The 21,475-nt window shown below is 43.0% G+C and overlaps 1 protein-coding gene across 1 annotated transcript in view; it reads left to right on the forward strand.

Moving 5' to 3' along the window:
* TGFBR3 (transforming growth factor beta receptor 3) overlaps nt 1-21,475 on the forward strand; it is a 219,799-nt gene that overhangs the window by 64,398 nt on the left and 133,926 nt on the right. Inside the window, exon 3 of the mRNA XM_004455570.5 lies at nt 15,922-16,103. Coding sequence (XP_004455627.2) covers nt 15,922-16,103 — 182 coding nt within the window. The remainder of the gene's footprint in view (nt 1-15,921; nt 16,104-21,475) is intronic.

A 21,475-nucleotide genomic window follows, 5' to 3' on the forward strand; every position in this document is an offset into this window, starting at 1 on the left:
TATCCTGGGTTCTTGTGTTTTCAGCTAGGCCAGTAATTCTCACTACCTAGGATCACGGTTTGATTCTGTCAAATTTATAGTTGCAGATATGATAAATGATAAAGTACCCTGGGTAAAAATGAATACATATCTGGTGGCATGAAGATGTTTTCTTTAATAAGAATATCCATTATTTGGGAAGTAATAGAAAATAGCCATATCTTAATGTAGCCTAAATCCTATATTGATTTAAGGGGAAAAAGGTAAAATAAGTACATTTTGTCCTGCTTATGTAAAGGGATATAAAAGAATGCATGTAATTTAATTTCTTAATGCTTCATTTCACTTTTGCTATATTCCCACTAGGTAAGATTATACTTGAATGTTAACATTTATAGCAGTAGTCTAAAGTTTCAGTTGAGCCCAATAGATGGGAACCGCGGGCTCTAGTGATTTTCAAAATACAGTCTCATAAAGATGGAAGGGACCCCACAATTTAAACAGGTGGTGCCCTCTGCTTTGTGAATATTTGCTAATCTGGAGAACCAGGACTGGTTTGACACTGTAGCTGTGCACCAGCCGTTTTGTTGATTGTTAGTTGTATGTATATTTGTTGTTCACTCATAATTTAAAAAGGGAAGCATCCAATAAAAATACATAGAATAGACATAAAAATATGTTTTGTAATGACTGTTCAGTCCGACTTTATCCGTTTTTGCTTACTGTGGATGAGAAAGCAGGAATGGTAAGCGCAAGTGTTAAGAATGAAAAATAACAGAAAAATGAGTAGAACGAAAGAAAAACACGTGTTTTGAGAATCTATGTTAAATATTTTTGCAAAGATCAGCCTCGGATTTCAAGTGTTTTGCAGATACCGACTGTGGCCTCTGGTCATTCTCTGAAAGGAATTCCGCCTTGAGCTGAACTTTGAAAAAGGCCCCCGCCTCCCCCCTCCTGCCTCCCCCTTTACTTTTGTTTTTTTTTAATTTCTAAGGGACTGACCAACCAATCTAAATTTTGGTTTGTTGCTCCATTTTCTCCTCTTTCCCTCCTTCTGTTGCTTTCACGATGAGCTGCTGTTTATTCTGGAATGCTGGGCATCCACATTTAGCGTTAGGCTTTGCACACCTTTACCTTAACCAGTAATGGAGAAAATCTGACCCAATATTTTAATTCACAAGTTTAAGTAGACTCAAAGGGGTTCTGATCTACAGCTTTTTGCTCAGAGTTCTGATTTCTGAAACACCTGTTTCTTTAGGTAATTAATATGCCAGCCAAGAAGGGGCTAACTGCCAGCTTCTTACCAGTTGATTTTATAACACAAGCCATTAAGATTAAAGTCCACATTTTTTGTTAGGTGAATCTAATTCATTCATCTCTTAATAGGCACCTCACTTTTAAGTTTATAGAGGGTTTTTTTTTTGCTATTATTATAGTTAATTTTGGCAAGGTAGGTAGTATTAGTCCAGTTTATAGGTGAGGAAACGAAGAGCGGTGTCCCAGTTGAAGCAGCTGGTAAGTGGCAGAGTGGAAATCAGGTCTTCCGACTCCAAGTTCAGCCCTCTTTTCTTCTGTGCTCCTGCGGTTTGTACTGGTCTGTCTTGGGTTCTTTTTAGGCGGGGGGTGGGGGGGTGGGGGGGGTGGGGTGGGGGTGGTGGGGGGGGTGGGGGGTGGGGGGATGGGGGTGGCAGGGGGGGGTGAGGAGAAAGGAGGTTCTTATCTATTTATTTTTCATATGTTTATTGGCGATCAATATCAGTAATGTCTTGCTATTTGTATAGAATGTGTGAATTTAATTAAAAAGAAACTTTTAAGTGCATGATCTCATTTGTTTTCATAAGGACCCTGGGGATTAGGTAGGACACGTATTATCCCTTTTTTAAAAGATGAGACAAAATGAGGTGCAAAAAGAGATATATCATGAGTGGACTTGGAGCTCTATCCTTGACAGCTGGACTCAGTCAGCGCTGGACTGAGACTCAGATGAGTGGGAATTAAATCTCTCCCCTTTTCTATAACATAAATGGAGCCCCTCCTCTGTGTCAGTTGTTGTGAATTCTGTTGCGAATTCCTTAATCTGCTCATAGTGTAGTAGAGGTTTGTACAGTTTGGGGAGTGCTGGGGGTTAACTTTAAGGAAATCATTTCTCTTGTGTGGAGGAAACAATAAATTTGGGAGACCTAATGTAGAACTGCAGTCAGATACATGCCTCCTTTTGCGGGTGCCTGTTTCATTTATTGTTTTATTCATTCCTATGCATTTAGCAAGAAAACTAAGTGTAGTTGTGTTTGATGTCCCTGAAAATAGTTTTTATATCTTCTGGAATTTCTACACTTACTGTCTTTAATATTCCAAAGCTTTCTTATGACTCATTTTGGTATACAATAATAGAAGTAGGTGTATGCCTATTTGAAGAGGAGGTTCATTAAGTAGTTTGGTGAAATATATTTTTGAAGTCTGTAAATATTTTTTTCTTGTTGATTTTTGTTTCATGGATGTCAGTTCTACATTTGGTGTATGTTTTGGAAGGGGGAGGGTAGAAAGTTAGGAGTAGAAAGAGCATGATTTTTTTTTTTTTTTTTTTGTCTTCTTTGGCTCAAAAATGTAGTTTTACCATAAACTACTGAAAGTTTCCTGTTCTTGTTTGATAAAAAAAAAAAAGTACACTTCCATTCATTGTTTTCATGCAATTTCCTATACTTTATATTGTAAGAAAAGTTTGAAATCTAGGATAAATTATGAACTATCTCTAGGGGGTGGGGTGGAGAGACTATATTTCATTTTGTAAAAGAGCTTTTAAAAAGGTGAGTCTTCTTGAGACTGAGAAATTGTCACAGTCTTCAGCATATGCCTTAGCCTGCAGCCTACCCTGGACTCTGTATGTGGTGTATCTATTATTTGTACCACGACAGGGACATGGGTAGGGGTTTGATCTGTGTGGCGGTGCCGATAGCACTGATGTGAGCAGGGACGTGGAAAGGAAGGGTGAATATAGCTGAGGAACTAGAGTGGAAGAATTTACAAATGATGTTAAAATTGTTACCTGGAATGTGCAGATTAAGGATCTTTTCCTACTGAAAATTAAGAAAGGACACCATGAGAACCTGATCAGATCTAGTCGTGCATTCGGTTTCTTCTCTTGAAAAGATAGAATTCCTAAGATGCTTGAAACCTCAAGCCGGAGGAGGCTTTTAGCACAGGTTTAGCGTGAATTAAATGTTCAGCATGTCCCCCTTAGCACCTAAACATCATTTTCTTTGATGTCTGCCATTAAAATAAGATTTGAATGGTTGATGTCACTAATATTACACAGTTTCAGTTTGATAGCCACTTCATGCGTCGGAGCACAGTCATGAAGGTAGCTGTCAGGAAGTCCAGGTATGGTGCTCTGTAAGTGGGATGGGCAGCCACCTTCTAGCTCTCACCCAGAGCTTGCTAACTTAGAACTGAGCGTAAAAGACTGCAAAAGATGGCGTGTGATGGGAGGGCTGCTTGAGCTCTGCAGCCAGAGTTTAGAAAAACAAAAGTATAGAAAGTATGCACTCAAGACATGGGAATATGGGACCATTTGGTATGGAGATAAAGTTGGAATGCTGTATCAAGCTTTAATAAACTGTAATTAGGATTCATAATGATGACTTACCTCCTCAAGAAAAGAATATAGCTGATATTCGGCATGCTCAACATTTAAGATGGTCAGGAAGTAATTAGGATAGAAAACAATTTAGGTAGAGTTCTCTTAAAAATAACTAATGTCACTTTTTTTCTGAAAAGGAATAAAGCCTTAGTTATTTTAAAAATTTACTTATATGGAATATCATATTACCAGTCAATACTGAATAAATGAACCATTACTGTGTCGTAGTAAGACAATTCTTTGGGCCATTTGAAGTAAGGTGGGAATAAGGGAGTATGATATGAACTGCTGATAGTAGGAATTAACTACTCCATTAAGTAATGGGTTATTGTAGCTTTGGTAGATTTTTCCGTGCAAATTTTGAAACAATTCTTTTTTGTTTTAGGATTTGGCATGCGAAGGATTTTATTTTCAGGTTGACCGTTTAAAAGTCGTATAGCTTGTCTCCATGTGAGAAAAGGTGAATTCCCTCTGGCAGAGTGGTTTCTGAAGGTTCACATGGGAGGAAAAGAGAGGAGTTAGTTGATCCAGAGTGGAAAAACACTGAGGAAAAGTTTTCCCCAAAATAACATACACAGATTTCAGAAAAACAGAAATTGCTTTGACTAAATGTGAAAAACTTCAAAAAAAAAAAAAAAAAAAAAAAGAAAGAAAGAAAAAAAAAGTTCAGCTTTGAAACATCATATGATACATCTGTTTTGAAAGGTGGCTTTGTCAGATACAGATGTGTGTTTTACAGTACTTTACTGTGTGTGAAGTTTTGTCATGAGCATGCTCAGTAGATGTTTTTTTCAGAGCAGGTATCTCATTTATCCCAGTTTAAAAATTTTTTTTAACCTTAGAAAGGAGAGTTCATTAAAAAGCAGGGCAGTAATTTATCTTATATTCATCTTTAGATTAAATATAATTTGAACGAATTGTATTTCCCTTTTAGCCTTTTATTAAAATGATAACCTGTTTAAATTTTATCCTTTCAGAAGTTTCTTGTTGACCCAGTACCACAGAATTCCCAAACTTTTGATTTATTTCATGATGTGTTTTAAAAAATTGAGACTACAGAATTCCCAAAATGCCTTTAGTCAACTGATGTCAGTGGTTTCTTGTCTTTATACATTGGTTAATGCAAATTATTGGTTTGAAAAGTGAAAGAAAACTCTTGCAGTTCTAGAAAAGGAATTTTCTTGCATACTATGGAGAATGCCTGGAAGTCTGAATGAAATACACTCAGGACATTATTCCTTATATTTTAAATAAGGCCATATAAAAAAAGTATGTGCCTGTGTTTTCTGTAAAATCACTCTTAAAATGACTAACCCTTGCAGTATAATAGATCTCATCATATATTCAGATGTAGGGAAAATATTTTCTTGGCCAAGAGCTGATATGCTTCCTTTTTATCAACTAAAAAGGCATCATATTTTCTCATTTACTTTAGCTACTAGGAAGCTCTCAGAGATGACTTTGGTAATCAAATACTGTAGTTTCCTGTAGCTAGGTTCTTTTATAAGATTTTTCTTCTGCCCACAGTCACCCTGTAGTTGATTGGCAGCTGAAATGGTTTTCTGGGTCTGTTTTTTGTTTATTTTTAATTACAAGACCTTCAATTTCCTTTCTAGAAATAGTTAAGTATATAAATAATAAACATAGGAATATATAAGGCATGGCATTTTGGGTAGATCAGGAATTTATAGGGGTAAAGCCCACTAAAACTAGGTCTGTGCTGGTACATTAATTTTGTATCTTTAGGACCAGAAGCTGAGGCAGAACTTGCCTGAAAAATTGGAAAGATCTGGAAGAGAGGGCCTTTTCCCAACTAGGTTTGTGCCACTGTGGATGTCTCTTAATCCTTCTGCGTAACAGTGAAGGCATTGAACTACATGTCATCCAAGGTTCTTTGCAGCCTGAACTGTCTGATTCCTAACGCACAAGGAATGTGAGACGATTAAAAAGCATTTTTCCAGACCATACCCCTACCCTATAGTTGGAAGTATGTAATAATGCTCATGGTAATATTAAGATTTATTCCCATTGTGGAAGTGAAGTAGCTGCCCCAGGGCAGGGCTGAGACACAAACCTCTTTGATCCACAGAAAAATAGCTGTTTGGATTTTGGTTGCTTGACTGACTGATGTATTCATCACTCAACATGCATTTATGAACACCTGCCACATGCCAGGCACTGTGCCAACAGTGGATAAGTCAAAGAAACACGGTCCGTGTCCTCATGGAGTTTCCAGCCAAGTAGAGGAGACAAAAACACATGGCCAAATAAGTGAGATGATAGATTTATAACTGAAAATGGTGATACTTGCTCTGAAGGAAATATATGGTAGGCATAACAGCTTTAAAGCTCTTCTGAGTTTAATCAGTTGCAAAAATGTGGTTCTGGTACAGAGCTACTTAGCTGGGCACAATCCTTCTGTCATCCTAAGGCCCAGCGTTCCCCCAGTCTACATTAATAGATCTGTTGATGGTGCTGTGTGATTGGCCCATAATAACTGCTGTGTGCTTGGAAATAGCAGTTCTGCAGATTCTCCAGAGCCTTTTGGCTTGGATGTAAAAGGAGTGAGAGAACACTAGTGGCCAGGAGTTTATAGACTTTTCTTCAAACCATCAGCTCTCAGTTTCCCTCCTAAGGGAGGACAGCAGCACCTAATCAGCGAGCAAGCTAGTTTGCTTGAAGAGGAAGGAACTAGTTTAAGAAGAAGGAGTATACTTTGGTACTGTAATTGGATTTGATGTATACAGTGGTACTTGGTACTTTGGCATTCCTTAAGCATTTTCTTCATTCCTTTAACAACCAGTTGTTGAGTGCCTTGATTATATGTAAAATCCTTAAACTAACTGTATTTCAACTCTTGGCCCAGTCTGTACACATGGCTGCAATTAGTAATATTTTTGCATGGCCAATCCAAAAGTTTGTAGATTTTCCTTTTTAATCTCTTGTCTGCTATCTGTAATCAGGACCAGTGGTTACAGGCTATGATCGAACTCCCTAGCAGTTGTGGTTTTCCCCTTCCGTCCCTCCCTGACTATTCCCCACTTAACAGCCTCATGTCTTGCCACTTAACTCGCTGCCCCAACCCTCTGTGCCCGCCCTAACTGAAGGCTAACCAGCCCCAAAAGTGTGTGCGCAGTGCTGCAGCTCCAGCCTTCTACTTACTCTTACCTCTGTGCCTACCGGCTCTTTCTCTTTTGGTAGACACTATTTTGCTGGGGTGAAAAAGAGAAACTTAGAGTTGAGTGAATATCTTAGGTCTGGAGATGAACTGATTTGCTGTCGCCACCCCTTACCACCCCTCTGAGTCAACAGGAAGCGCTTTCTGACCCTGCAAGTCTCATCTCAGTGTGAGGATGAGAAAGACAATTATGCCATAAGATAGAGCATTAATAGGGATTAATTTATACTTTTATTATGTAGCTAAATTGAGCTTACATTTTTGAATCCACAATGACTAAAGATTTTCTTTTAAATGAAGGACATGTACTGACTTTCAGTTATTTTGTGTCTCTCAAATTCACATTCTCTGCATCTTCAGATGTGTTCTTCTCTCTGTGCTGAGCCATATAAGCAATAAGGCCCCATAGATTCTGACCTCCGCATGAAGAATACTGTTACTGTGTCCATGTCAACTCCAGTGCCCTTCAGGTCTTGTCAGAAGAACAGGGACAGGTGCTCCGTGCTCCATTTTATAGACTGAAAGCAAACAAGAAGAAAGTTGGCCAAGGAGGCGCCAAATTATTCTCTTTCCAGATTATTGGAATTTCCCAGAGGCAGAAACATGGCCTGCTCTGACTTTGGGAGTTGTACTTCCATACCGGGCTCAGAACACAAGAATTTTTACTCTGACACTGTATATAGTTTTGTTTTAAAACACCCCAATGCCATTCTTAGAAATAATTTTTGGGGGAGTAATGGCTAGGGAGTAGTATAAGATCATCTTATCTTAGATATTATAGTAATCATTCCAAAAGCACATAAAGAAAATACTTTTCAACTAGAAAAGATGTTTTCATTAATTTAGTCCCCCCTGACTGTCCCCTAGCAGGGGACTTTATGGCTTTAATATTATTTTACATTTGTAAAGCACTCTCTTTATAGTGTCTCATTTGATATACAAGTCAGAGAGAGAGAGAGAGAGATTATGGGAAGCCTAGAAACAAGGTCAGACACCTAGTAAGTGGCAGATTGGGATTTTAAACCCAATGAAGGTGAAGGGAGAGCACACTAGTGGCCAGTGTTCCTCTCTTCTATGTCCAGTGGGGATATGCCCCTATGCTTTTTTCTTCAGGTCATAGAAAATACAAAAAGACATCATTTTCTCACAGAGCTGCATAAAACCTCTCTGTTGCCACTTCTAGTTTGCAGAGTGGCATCTTGCATTTATAGTATGGCATTTCCCACCACTTTAAGAATTTGTATTCTTAGAGAAGCTCTGCCCTTTGTTTGCTTTTGAATGTTTAAAAACACAATTTGAAGATGAGAAATTCAACATGGTTGTACCATGATTTCAACAATTTCAGCACAACAGTATACAAATATATATGTTGGGGTTTGGGCCCAATGAGTGGGCGGTTAACTTCTTGGTTTGTCAAGAGGAAGGTTTGGATTTAGATACTCTCTTGGAAGACGGAATTTCTTCCAAGAAATTTAGATATGCCTAAGGAGTTAAGCTATAGAAAAATCTGTTTCTTTCTGAGAAATTCGTATTATGGGTTTGAGGACTCGCCTATCTTTCTCCTGCCAGGGACAGATCACCTTTAGCCTTTATGCCAAGTTTTACTGTTGAATAGCCCAGGTCGGGGGCTTTAGTAGAAGGACTCTTGGATTTTAATGGTGGTATGTTCTTCAGCTCCATCGCTGATGGAAATCCAATGAGTTGTAATTTGAGGCTCACAAACATAAGCATATGGTGTGTACGCTTCAGGCGTTGGGGAGCTCTGAGCCTTCCCGGTGTTTTTTTCCTGGAGTTTTCTTTTTGTACCATATCCCAGTGTTTGTAACATTCCTCCTCGGAATGCTCAGACTTAGAGCCTGGCTATGCTATTGGCTGAGAAATCATCTTGGGTGCCCTTTCTTACAGATTGTCTCATCCCGTGGGGCTAGAAAGGATTTTCAACTCAAGGACAGAATAGATCCTGCAGTGCCCAGTCCCACAATCTGTGGGAGTTTGTCCCTCTTTGCAGCTGACAACATTGCTGAATTCCCTGTGGAAACCCTATTAGCCAATAGTTTTTTTGGGAATAAAATCCCCCCACTGTAATGTCTTGGTCCCAGGCTATAATGTTACCCCTTGAGTCCCTCTGCATCTTTACCATTTTTATTACAGCTGAACGCACGCTTCTCATTAGTACCCTGGGTGATAGGGGGAATTGGCGTGTTGGAAATTAAATGGAATAGGTACCAGATGTTTGTGTCAACTTGGTATGCATTGGTATTTAGAATGCTTAGGGATCACATTTATTACATGTGAAACTTACTATACATTTCCCCAAACAATACTCCCTGCCCAAATATTTAACTCTGTATTGCACAAGGTGTGATATTAATAATTTCTTTTGGGACAGATTAAATTTAATGTGTGTGCAGCAAATGCATCTGTTCCCAAGTGCTTTGTCTGTGTTCTCTCAAATTTCTGAGCTGGCCTGTAGCCAGTGTGGATGTGGGGGTTCTGCAGCCGAGCTTGGAAAGCTTGGAATGTTGTGTTGCCGCTAAAGGACATAATGAAAGGGTGAGTCCATTTGCATTTTTCCCTTTAAGTGGAACTGGGAATTTAGACAATGATATTAAAGCTAGAGCTCAGGAACCTTTCCTATGTGCCCAGATAAGCAAACCTAGTGAAAAAAGCAACCAACCAAACAAACAGAGAAAACATTTGCTAAATTGAGATAGAAGCTGGATGCTTTCTCTTTATGATGTCTTTTTTAAATTTAAGTCAACCAAAAGGCTCCTCCAAGTGTGAACCAAGCAGTTATCATTTTTTCTTTCACAAGTACATTAATGGCTATGTTTGGCCCATAAGTCTGTTCACCATGTCCTGAGACGAAAGATTGGAAAGTGCAGCACAGAAGCAGGCAGTACCTTGTCATGGAAGAGCCTGGGCTTGATATGTGAGAGACCCAGGTTCAAATCCTTCCCTACTACTTATTGGTGGTGTGTGACTTTTGGCAAGTTCTACAGTGATGTCATGAAGATTAGAAGCTAGGTAGAAAAAGTATGTGGCTCAGAGAAGGTGCAGAGAACGGTAACCATATACACAAGGAGTTAAACCCTGGCACTTCACCTCACCCAGTTGCCTCAGGCAGTCCAGCTGCTGACAGGCTTGGACAGGCCCTGCTGGGTGGAGGAGGCAGGCGTGGTGGCCCTGCTCTGGGCCCCCTGGTGAGCTGCTTACCACAGGTTTACTTGACTGAGCTGTCTTCCAGGTCAGTAAATGTTCTTAATCAATACGAGTAGCACCTTGTGGGTAAATAGGAGCCATGACTTTGTCCTGGGAGGAGGGTGTGCCCAAGAGGAAACAGAGCCTGATTTCAGGTCGGGAGGAAGCAGGCCAGTGAAAATATAACACAGCCCCCACTAAAGTTTTGAGGAGGTCATATTACTTGAGTATCCAATGGAAAAGGATACACTCAGACTTTAAGGCCAAAGGAAAGGTAAACGTCTTTGGGAATTACCCCCCAAGAAACCTGGACAGGGCATCAACTAGATACCAAGAATAAAGAGAAATAGTCAAATTGGGAGGCAACAGTGAGGAATGTCTCTGGAAGTGAATTTGTATGTGCGTTACTGCCAGAAGCTCTTCACCCAAATGTGCCTCTTGCTCTGTGACTTGCAACGGTTCATTTAACTTATTTGTGCTCGAGCTTCCCATGAGTATAATGGGAATAATTTCTGTTCTAACTTCTTTACAGCGTTTCTGTGATGCTTCAGATAAAGTCTCTGGAAAATGCCTTTTAATATGAAGTGCGGCCCCTGGTTAACAAGAGTGTGTGCCTATGACTGGTGCTTTCAGCCAGTGTTTCTTGACTTAGCATCCGTGCCTTTGTTAGTGGTGAAGTAGCTTTTGCTGTGCTGACTGGGATCATCACCTGAGCATGTTGCTCATTTGCCTCTTGACTGCCGGGAGGAGATAGTGTAGGGATCGAGAGGCCTGAGGACTTAAAGCAGTAGCCACAAGCGAACCTTCCAGCCTTCTGAGGCAGTCAGCGAAGGTCTAAACTAACAGCTCCACTGCTCACGGATTACCACAAAAGTTAGCGGATGAGTCAGACAGGGTTTCAGAGCATGTTTTCCTGTTTTCCGAGCCTATGTGGCTGCGAGGTGCTGCCCATAGGCCCTGTGGTGGTCAACCCAGAATCAGAGCCACCTTATTACCTGAGGCGTGTGTGGTAGAGCCTGTGGAGTGCAGCACACGGTTGCCAGGCGGACGCCTGTTCTACAGATGTGTCTGGCAGTGCGTGGACAGATTATGGAACCACTGTGAGGCTGAAGGGGAAGGATGGGAGATGGGTTAATGTGGATAGACTGTGGCTGACAGAGAGGGGCAGGAAGGCTTGGGCCTGGCCCCTCGTGTGGCAGGAATGAGGTTGGGGTTGGGGAGTTCTGAGGAGGGGGGGGGGGGATTGCTGCGGCACCTGGAGAGAGGCCCATCACCAGAGGGTGTTTAGGAAGTGAGGAGAAAAACAGGCTGGGGAAAGCCCCAGCTGGGATTTGATTCTTAGAAACCCACAGGTGCCATTCCCTTTATCTCATGATTGATTTTGGGCTTCGTCTGGAGAACAGTGAGAGATCAGTAAGGCAGGGAGAGTCATGATCAGATTTATGTATCTTTTTTTTTTTAAAAGATTTATTTATTTATTTCTCTCCCCTTTCCCCGCCCCAGTTGTCTGTTCTCAGTGTCTATTTGCTGCGTCGTCATCTTTGTCCGCTTCTGTTATTGTCAGCGGCACCGGAAATCTGTGTTTCTTTTTGTTGCATCATCTTGTTGTGTCAGCTCTCCGTGTGTGTGGCACCATTCTTGGGCAGGGTGCACTTTCTTTAGCGCTGGGTGGCTCTCCTTATGGGGCGCACTCCTTGCACGTGGGGCTCCCCTACGCGGGGGACACCCCTGCGTGGCATGGCACTCCTTACGCACATCAGCACTGCGCATGGGCCAGCTCCACACGGGTCAAGGAGGCCCGAGATTTGAACCACGGACCTCCCATGTGGTAGGCAGACGCCCTAACCACTGGGCCAAGTCCACTTCCCAGATTTATGTATTTTAGAAGATTAATTTGGCTGCTGTGGAGGGACTGCTCTGGTAGAGACAAAAATTAGGTTCTTTGGAGTAGCCAGGGTGAGAGAGATGGTGGTAGCAGTGGAGATGGAGAGAAGAGGACAAAATTGAGAGGCTAGACTGGTAATTCATTGGATGAGGGGGAGAGAACTGGAGATGTTGGGAAAACCCCCAGAATTCTGCCAGATGTAGTTGGGTGGGTGCTGGTACCATTTACTGAGGGAGGGAATGAAGGGGGAACAACAGGATTGAGGGGTGAAGATCCTGAGTTCCACATGTTGAGATTGGACGTCTATGAGACAAGTAAGAGGAGAGGTTGAAGAAGCATTGGCTATTTGGGCATGGAGCTGAGAAAAAGATGTCTGAGCTGGACCTGTAGGTTTGGGGGTTTCTTCAAATGGTAATTGAACCATGGAAGTGTTTGAGATAATCTATGAAGAGAGGATAGAGTGCTGCAGGAGGCCTAGATTCTCACAGGAGTGTGTGCAGAGCGGCCCAGGGAGTGAGCACTGACCCTGCACTAGCAGACCCCGCCTACTAAAAGAGGGCCCCGCGAGTGATCGTGAGTCCGTGGACCTTGGAACAGTGACTTAAATTCATTGAGTTTGTTTTCCTTTTCTTTGAGATGATGATAACTACTTACCTCATTGTGGTGGTGGTGGAAGGATGTACAGCACCTGGCACTGCCCAGCCCATAGTGAATATTTAATAAATGGGAGCAATTTCTTTTATTATTTTTACTAGAACACACTGTTGTAGGCACCATTTCTAATCTACTCTTGAGAATGGGGATGGATCCTCTTTGATTTGTGTGTGTCTTTTTGGCTTACTGATGGTTTAATAACTCAGAGGAGGAGGGGACGTGGCCCAGTGGTTAGGGCGTCCGTCTACCACATGGGAGGTCTGCGGTTCAAACCCCGGGCCTCCTTGACCCGTGTAGAGCTGGCCCATGTGCAGTGCTGATGCGCGCAAGGAGTGCCGTGCCATGCAGGGGTGTCCCCGAGTAGGGGAGCCCCACGCGCAAGGAGTGCGCCCCATAAGGAGAGCCACCAGCACGAAAGAAAGTACAGCCTGCCCAGGAATGGTGCCGCAAACAGGGAAAGCTGACACAACAAGATGACACAACAAAAAGAAACACAGATTCCTGTACCACTGACAACAACAGAAGTGGACAAAGAAGAAGATTCAGCAAATGGACACAGAGAACAGACAACTGGGGTGGGGGGGGGGAAGGGGAGAGAAGTAAATAAATAAATCTTTAAAAAAAAAAAAACAAACTCAGAGGAGAAATTCTATAGGGAAGCTCCAAAACCAGATACCTCATGTGTGATAGTCAAGGTCACTGTCTATGGAGTGCGTTTCAATATTGTCCCCATGGGGTCTCTGTTAAGAGACATCTCTCCATCACTGGATCAGAGCATGTTTCTCTTCTTTTTGACCTTGGACTGGCTTGTGTAACTCGTGTCTAGAGCTACAGCACATAAAGAGGGGGTTCTGCCCTGTCCAGCCGCTGGCAGGACAGAGGACAACAGTCAGGCAAGGAGCGCCTTCCTCAGACTGAGGATGTCCCCCCTCTGCTCCCTCAGGCTTTGGGTAAGGTACTTTCCTCTGGTTTGGTTCCAGGGCGTTTTCAAACCTGCCTCAGCCTGCAGGTGAGCAGTGTGGTGATTTAGGGGAGCTCTTGATGGGTGATGTTGGCATCATGAGGAGGACAAGTCAAGCAGATCACCAGGCTTTTTTTGCAGATGTGTGTTGGTCTGAACTGCAATCCAGTCACAGCCTTACACACATATAAAAATGGAAATGAACAGTATTTTTATTTGTGCTTAATCTCTGATAACTGCAAATTCATGGCAAGAACCTACGAAGGGTTTTCCAGCGAGGGTAGCCAGAGCCTGTGTGTGTTCCCAGAATTGAGTAGGACATTCTCTGCAGCTCTGGAGTGTGAAATACACCAGACATCTCACTGCAGCTGGTGAGCGGCTGGAGGGAGAGCAGCAGGGGGAGCACCTGCTCATACTGTTCGCCCTGCACAGGGGGGGTGCAGGGCTGGGGTGGGGTGTGGGGGGAACTTCAGGGAATTGGAGTGTTCAGTACCTCCGGCCCTTGCTGCTATGACATCTTCCTTCACCACCTCATGCTTTCTCAGAAAGCAATATAGAGGTTGGCAGTGATTATTTGAGAAGGCACGTACTTCATTTCTGGCCAGATAGCTATTATCGGCCTAGATAATTTGTCAGTCCTGAAATAGACTTGGCACACCAGGCAGGGCGTCTGCTTATGGTATGGCAGTGGTGGTGCAGGATTAGAGGCTGGTTCTGAACTGTGTTTATAGTTTAGTCCAGGCCTGCAATCTTGGAGAATATCTCTATTAGGCAGAAGTTGGGAAAATCTAAATGGCGTGCAATCACGTCTGGGTTCCATTTGGAAGGCTAGGGGTCAGCGGACACTGTTCGAGTCCCGGTCTCCTCAGCTATTTCCCATATTGGTTTCTTAGTGCCAAATCTAATGCTTCAGAATGGTCCCGAACTACTAAATTGGAGAGTGGGCGAGCTTTCGTTTCAGTTGAATGATTCATTTAATCATTTCACACCTATTATACGCTCTGTGCCAGGCACTGTGCTGGGTGCTGAGGACACAAAGATGAGTAATTCACAGCCCTCTGGGAGGTCACGCTTAAGCGGCAAAGTCGGGTGTATGCAAGGGCGTCTCCCTCAGCTGGAGGGATGGGATGTTTGCTGTGCGTGTGGAATTAGAGTGGAAGGGGACTTTGGGCAAAGGGAGGAGCTTGAGTAAAGATGTGGGGTTGAAAAACATCATGGTATGTTTGGAGACCTTTAAGCAAGCTGGTGTTTGGCGAGAGAGGTAAGAAGGCCTGTGTGCCGTCTTCAGGAGCTCAGGCTGTATCCCGTAGGTCTGCAGAGGTGGGAGGCGCAGGCATTTGCCTTGGGAACAAGCTTAGAGCTGAGCCATAAACTGTAGGTTAGGAGGACCCTGCTGGTATGAAGGTGGCTTGGAGAGACCTGGGGCTCCTTGGCTCCTTTTAGGAAGATCTGCAATTGCCTTAGGGACAGAAGACCAGGAGGGCCACAGGAAGTAGGAATGGGGAGCAATGGATGGATTTAGAATTTAATTAAGACATGAGTAATTAGAGCAGGGGTTCTTAACCTTTTTTGTTCCATGGAACCCTTTACCAAGTCAGGTGAAAACCACAGACTCCTTACTAAGTCCACAGTATACTGTGCATGATTTAATAAATAAATCACACCCACACCAACGTGTTCCAACAAGAATAATGTTCTTTCGAATTTTCAATCCAAGCTCATGGACCTCCTGAAATCTTTGCATGGACCCTTGGAGACCCCTGATTAAGAACCCCTGAATTAGAGGAAGGGAGACTGAGGAAGCAAGAGCCAAGTGTGACCAGGATTCTCCTTTCCCTACTTGAAATTCTGCTCAAATTGAAAACAAACGAACTCCTGGGAGGAATTTTCTGACATCTGGCTCACACTTTGCTGTACAACTCTGGCCTCAATTGTCTCTATTCATTACATCTCGCCTTGTAATGTTCTTAAGTTTGTTAGCTTTTCCTAATAGAGGGAAACAAAGATAGGGACTATATCATATACCTTTTAGGGGACATTTTTAGCTAGTAGATATAATTTATGCATAATATTGTTGGGGCTTCAGGCAATTCTGTTTATCTCTGATTTTCTTTTAAGGGAGGAAGGGAGACAAGAATACAAATGTCAAATGGGAGATTTCCTCATGCAGAGGAATACATTGGTAACTCGTGAGCCTAAAAGGGCATTTTAAAAAGGAAAGACATATCAAAACCACCCAAAAGAAATGTAAGACACTGGGGTTTTAGGAAAATAGAATTTGTTTTGTTTTGCTGTCCTGGACATAACTTCTGCCTCTGGCCAGACTCCCCTGGTAGGCGTGCAGGGCCTTGGCCACCCAGAAGAGCCCCCTTTGATGCAGAATTACCTGCCGTTTCAGAGTGGTCCGTGTTTGATTCCCTCTGCAGGCGCAGAGCCCGGGGCCCGGTGTGAGCTGTCGCCTGTCAATGCCTCGCATCCCGTCCAGGCCTTGCTGGAGAGCTTCACCATCTTGGCGGGCTGTGCCAGCAGGGGCACGACGGCACTGCCGCAGGAGGTGCACATCCTGAACCTCCGCGTCGAGGACAAGCCCGGCCTGCCGCACAGAGAGGTAGGCACCGGCGTCGGCCTCCAGCCCGCTGCCCCTGAGCTTCCGAAGACGGTCATCGGAGCAGAGCGCCCTCTCCTTCCATTCTGGGCTTCAATGAGGAGGCTCACTAGGAACACCACGTGGGGGGAGGAAACAGCACTGGAGGGAGAAAGATTTCAAATGAGTTTTGCTCTCTGGACTGGCCAACTTTAGGATCTCTCTCTCTCTCTCTTGCTGAGCTCTGCTCTTTTCTTTGCCCCCTTGTTGGAGAGAATGTTTTGAAGAATTTCATCTCTTGAACACGGTTGTAGGAAAACAAAATGAGGTGCCATTTCTCCATAATTATAAAACGCCTCCCATCTCCCACTCCCTCTCTTCTTGCTTTGCTCCTGCAGGATAGGTCAAGGGGGAAATGGAAGCAGGCTGGAATAAAGATGCCGGCACTTTGGCCTTGCGTGAGAAGCCCCGAGGGTGGCTCCTTATCCCTGCCCAGGCAGCTGCTTCAGGACGGTGGTGGTCCAGGGGGTGGTGGTGACGTTGATGAGAAAAGCTCATAGTCACTCAGAGTTTACTCCGTGGTTGGCACTATGTGAAGAGCTCATATGTAGACCTCATGGTCAACATATTATTATCTTCATTTTACAAGTGAAGAAATGGGTGCAGAAATAACTTATTTTCCTAAGGTCACTTTCAGAGAGAAATGGCCTTGTCTTTCCTGTGGTTCAAGAAATGACCCAGATAGGGGGTGGATGCATGGTCATCATACCTCTATTTAGAGGATGCATTTTCCCCACAAGATCATGCACAGTGGTCATTCTTTCTGGATTTAAGCTTCTGTTTGTCAGAAATGTTACCAGTCAGGTGTTATTTCTCCAGGGAGAGAGAAACCACCCACAATAAATCCTGACCACAATGAAGTATAAGAAAACGAATGCAGAATGAAATCTATCTTTTCTCCTGGTTAAGAAAGTTAATTTCCAGAACCATTTGTTTATGTGCTTCATCTACTCCACCTTTTGGGGGGAGTAGGAATAGGAGAGGCGAGTAGTCCAGAAGGAAAAGCAAACTGATTTTAATCTTGTGAAAGCGTGCGGACTTGGCTCTTTTCAAAGACAAATCATCTAACCTTTTGAGCTACATTGGAAATTATTGTTAATGCTCTTGGTTGCTTGCCATTGTTGCTGCAACACATATTTCAGGTCAGATTTCTTTATCCCTGTCTTTAATTCTTAACTTATGAGGGGGAATTTGTGGTGGGAGGAAAAGGAGGAGGAAATGCAGTTCCTATGAAGCGTTGCTGACTCTAGCAATTCTTTAGCAGCAATAATTACTCATTATATATATATATGCTTCTCTCAGAGGGCCTGAGAAGGAAAAAGTCCAAGCTATTACAGAAGCAGCAACGGCAGAAAATTCTTGATGTTAAATTGTGCAGTGCTATTGTTGACTCTGAAAATAGATTCAAATAAGGACTACCGAAGCAAAAGGAAAACATCTCAAGGAATGACAGCAGAGCTCTCCCACACAAGTATTTACTAGGTTAGAGCAAAATGAAATTTATTTCAGGACATGGCAGTACGGAGCATTCATGACATCGAAAGGTGTAGTGTTCTCGGTGAGGAGGAAAAGAAAGTCTGTGAGGATAGTTGCTAAGAACTTGCTTAAAACAATCTGAATGTTATTCCTCTTCCTTGAATATTTGGATAATATATGTATGATTTTGGGAGAATGATTTCAACTGAGGAAAACTGCATTATATCCTTTTCTGGAGATGCTTAAGAATTAGATGGTGTACTTCAGTCTTGTTTAAAAACAAGCTGTTGGGATAAGTGATCTTTGGAAATTCCATTTGGCCCTGAATTGCTCTCGTATAAGAACTTTGGAGTTTTCTGCATGTACAGAGTGAGTAGAGGATGGCCTGAAAATAGGGCCATAACAGAGAGAGAATGAAAGAGAGCTTATTTATGGGTGGTAAGAAGGGAGTATTAAGACATCTCTCTTTTTCTTCAATATGTGACTGGAGATGTATTTCTGCATATATTACTACAGCCATGCAATTTAAAAAAACAATCAGAACCATATGAACCAGCAATTTCACTCTTAGATGTACACCCAAGAGGAAGGAAGGCATGCTGGTCAGTGAATGTGCATAGTGACCTTATTCATGGTAGCCAAAAAGTGGAGACAACTCCAATATCCATCAGCTGATGAATGGATAAGTAAAGTGTGGTGTGTCCAGATCATAGACTATTATTTGGAAATAAAAAGGAGTGAAGTACTGATACATGCTCTAACATGGATGAACCTCAAAAACATTCAGCTGAGTGAAAGAAGCCAGTCACAAAAGGCCACATGTTGCATAATTCCATTTATATGAAATGTCCAGACCTGCCAGTGTTCTGAGTCCATTAAGTTTACCTTGAATTAGTTCACTTTTTTACCAAGACTGCTTCTCCTCCCAAACTCACCCACCTCTTTTTGCTGTTCTCTGTGGATAACTTGATTTTACAGATATGCCATTATGTAGTCTATGCTAAAAATCATAGCTCATCTATTTCTAGGGCAATAGTGGCAGAACCAGAGATGCGTGCATATCTCTACCTACCAAATATTAAAGGCAAATATTTTTCAAAATGAAATGATAAATGTGTTGCTTAGAGATCAGCAAGAGCATTGCCATGCTGGCTCCAAGCCATAATTGACTTTGACCCTGAGGACCACAGGAGTTGTTTTTCTTGATGTCATTCGTACATGTGAAGGAATTACTAAATCAGCCCTGTTTCCCCTTGACTTGTTATTGGTGCAGGATCAGCATTAAGATCTATAATAAATCATCCCTTTTCTAACATTTTACTAAATTCTTACCTCCTGGGTATCTTAACGTTCTTTCAGCTGAGGAGAGCTCTCATTTTCCTGTGTTGAGGAGGTGACACCTGGAAGTAATAACTGCAGCAGGTTGACAAGATTTGGGAAAACAGTTACACTTAAGTGAAACAGTTTTATAGGCCAGCAGAGAATTTGTATCAGAAACAGTCTTGTTACAATAATGTTAAAAAGCCCATCTGCACTAAAGCAGAGTTTGCCATTGGCCTCACCGCTGGGTTCTCATCAGGACAGCATAGACTGTAGTTGTAGTTTTCATCTCAGACCACACTTCTTGTTGGTAATCATCAGTTTTGGAAACAGCGGGATTGGATGTGAACAGGAAGCTGGACAAAGACTTTCTGGCAATGGGGGAGGGCAGAAGAGAGTAAATGGCTCTGAGAGATCAGATTTTTCTTCTAGTATAAGTGGGGCCAATGTCATCATTTGCATCACTATCAAACCAGCTCCCAAAGCCCCTTTGACTTAGAAACAAAATGCATCCATCCCCTCCTGTTAGATGGAAGAGGTTGATCCCTCAGGATGTTTCCCGATTCCTGCCAACAGCTATCGCACCGTCAGAGCCTTGTTTACAGTAGCGTACTTTCATTAGTTTTGGAATGGCAACAATTTTACTTCCTATCATCTGATTTTTACTTGTGACTTATTTTTCAGTGATGGTGTGCCTTTTCTATTGCCTCCCTATCAGGTTGCTTGCTTTTAAAAGCTCTGAGGGTAAGCCTCTAGTTAGCCATTGTGTACGTGTATAAAAGATGTGGGCTTTTAAATATATGTTTTTGTTTTGACATTAAAAGAGGGGCTGTTCGTGGCTGTGATTGGCTCTAGGGGTGTACTGAGAATTGGTAGGCCCTGTTGTCATGGAGAAGGGGTCAGGTTTAATATCTTCCACCTCCCAGAAAGCTGCATAACCCTGTATATGCATTTGCATATTCTATGCTTTATTCTCAAAAAAGGTTTGGGATTGGCTTAGAATAAAAGACACTGGGAAAGCAGATGTGGCTCAGGCTGTTGGGCTCCTGTCTACCATATGGGAGGTCCTGGGTTTGGTTCCCCGGGGCCTCCAGATGAAGGTGAGCTGGCCCACATGGAGAGCTGGTGCAACAAGATGACACAACAAAAACAAGACACAGCGAAAGACAATGAGAGAGACAACAAACCAGGGAGCTGAGGTAGTGCAGCTATTGAGCACCTCTCTCCCACATCAGAAGGTCCTAAGATCAGTTCCTGGTGCTTCCTAAAGAGAAGACAAGCAGACACAAGAATGCGTGGTGAATGGACACAGAGAGCAGACAGCGAGTATAAGCAGCAAGGGAGTGGGGGAGATAAATAGATTTTTTAAAAAGAAGACATTTCAGTGGTGTAAGTAAAAATACAAAATAAGTACCAAAGAAAAATGAAGAGTGCTGTCTTAGATTGCTTGAGCTGTTATCAACAGTACCACACAATGGGTTGGTTTAAACCTTGGGAATTTAGCGGCTCATGGTTTTGAGGCTAGGAAAAATCTAAACTCTAGGATTCAGCAAGGCGTGCTTTGTCCCTGAAGACTGTAGAGTTCTGGTGCTGGTTGCCAGCCATCCTTGGGGCTCCCAGGCTTTTGTCACATGGGAAAGTCTTTATCCCTCAGGTTCCCCCTGACTTTCTGCTTTTGGCTCTTTGTAAGGCCTCCAGCAATCTGAATTAAGACCCATCCTCATTCAGCGGGGCCACAACTTCACTAGAAACATCTGTTTACGATGGGTTCATACCTGCAGGAATGAAGACTCAGATGAAGAGCGTGTCTGAATTAGCGTACATAATTCAATCTCCCACACACTGCCTTCTGGGTCCCCAAAAGACATATTCTTCCCACGTGATGAATAGTCTAGGAACCTTCAGTCATTTCAGCAACAATTCTAGGTCCAAAGTCTTAACAAATTGTTGGTCCTGGAGCAAAATTCCTCTCTCGTCTATGGACCTGTGAAACCTAGAAAACAAGCTATCTGATTCCAGAATAAAATGATGTAACAGGCATAGGATAAACATTTCCATTCTAGATGGAAGAAATTGGAAAGAAAACAGGGGTCATGGGTCCTAAACAAGTCTGAAACCCAGCAGGCCAAACTCCACTAAAGCTCAAGGTCTGAAAATCACCTGTGATTGAGGCTTTGTCCTCCCGGCCTGCTGGAGGTGCAGCCCCTCCCTTCCGAAGAGCTTGTCCAATGGCCATGCTCTCCCCAAATGCCACCGGGGTGGTGGTGGCCACACTCTCCCAGAGCACCTAGGCACAGACCCCACTGTCTTCAAGCTTTGGGGCAGCAGCCAAATTCTTCCCAGTTTGGGCCAGGAGCTTCCCTCGCCCCAGTACAGGGGAAGACCTGCCCTTTCCACAAGTGAGGTGTGCCACCTTTTTGGCTGAGGAGATCTCCTCAGTCCAGACCTCAGCTTCCATGGTCCTGTCCTCAGAGTCATTATTCTTTTGATTGATCCCTTCTCTGCTCCTTTCTTTCCAGGATGCAGGGCTTCTGTTCATA

The sequence above is a fragment of the Dasypus novemcinctus genome, chromosome 9 (assembly GCF_030445035.2).
Source record: "Dasypus novemcinctus isolate mDasNov1 chromosome 9, mDasNov1.1.hap2, whole genome shotgun sequence".
Classification (NCBI taxonomy): domain Eukaryota; kingdom Metazoa; phylum Chordata; class Mammalia; order Cingulata; family Dasypodidae; genus Dasypus; species Dasypus novemcinctus.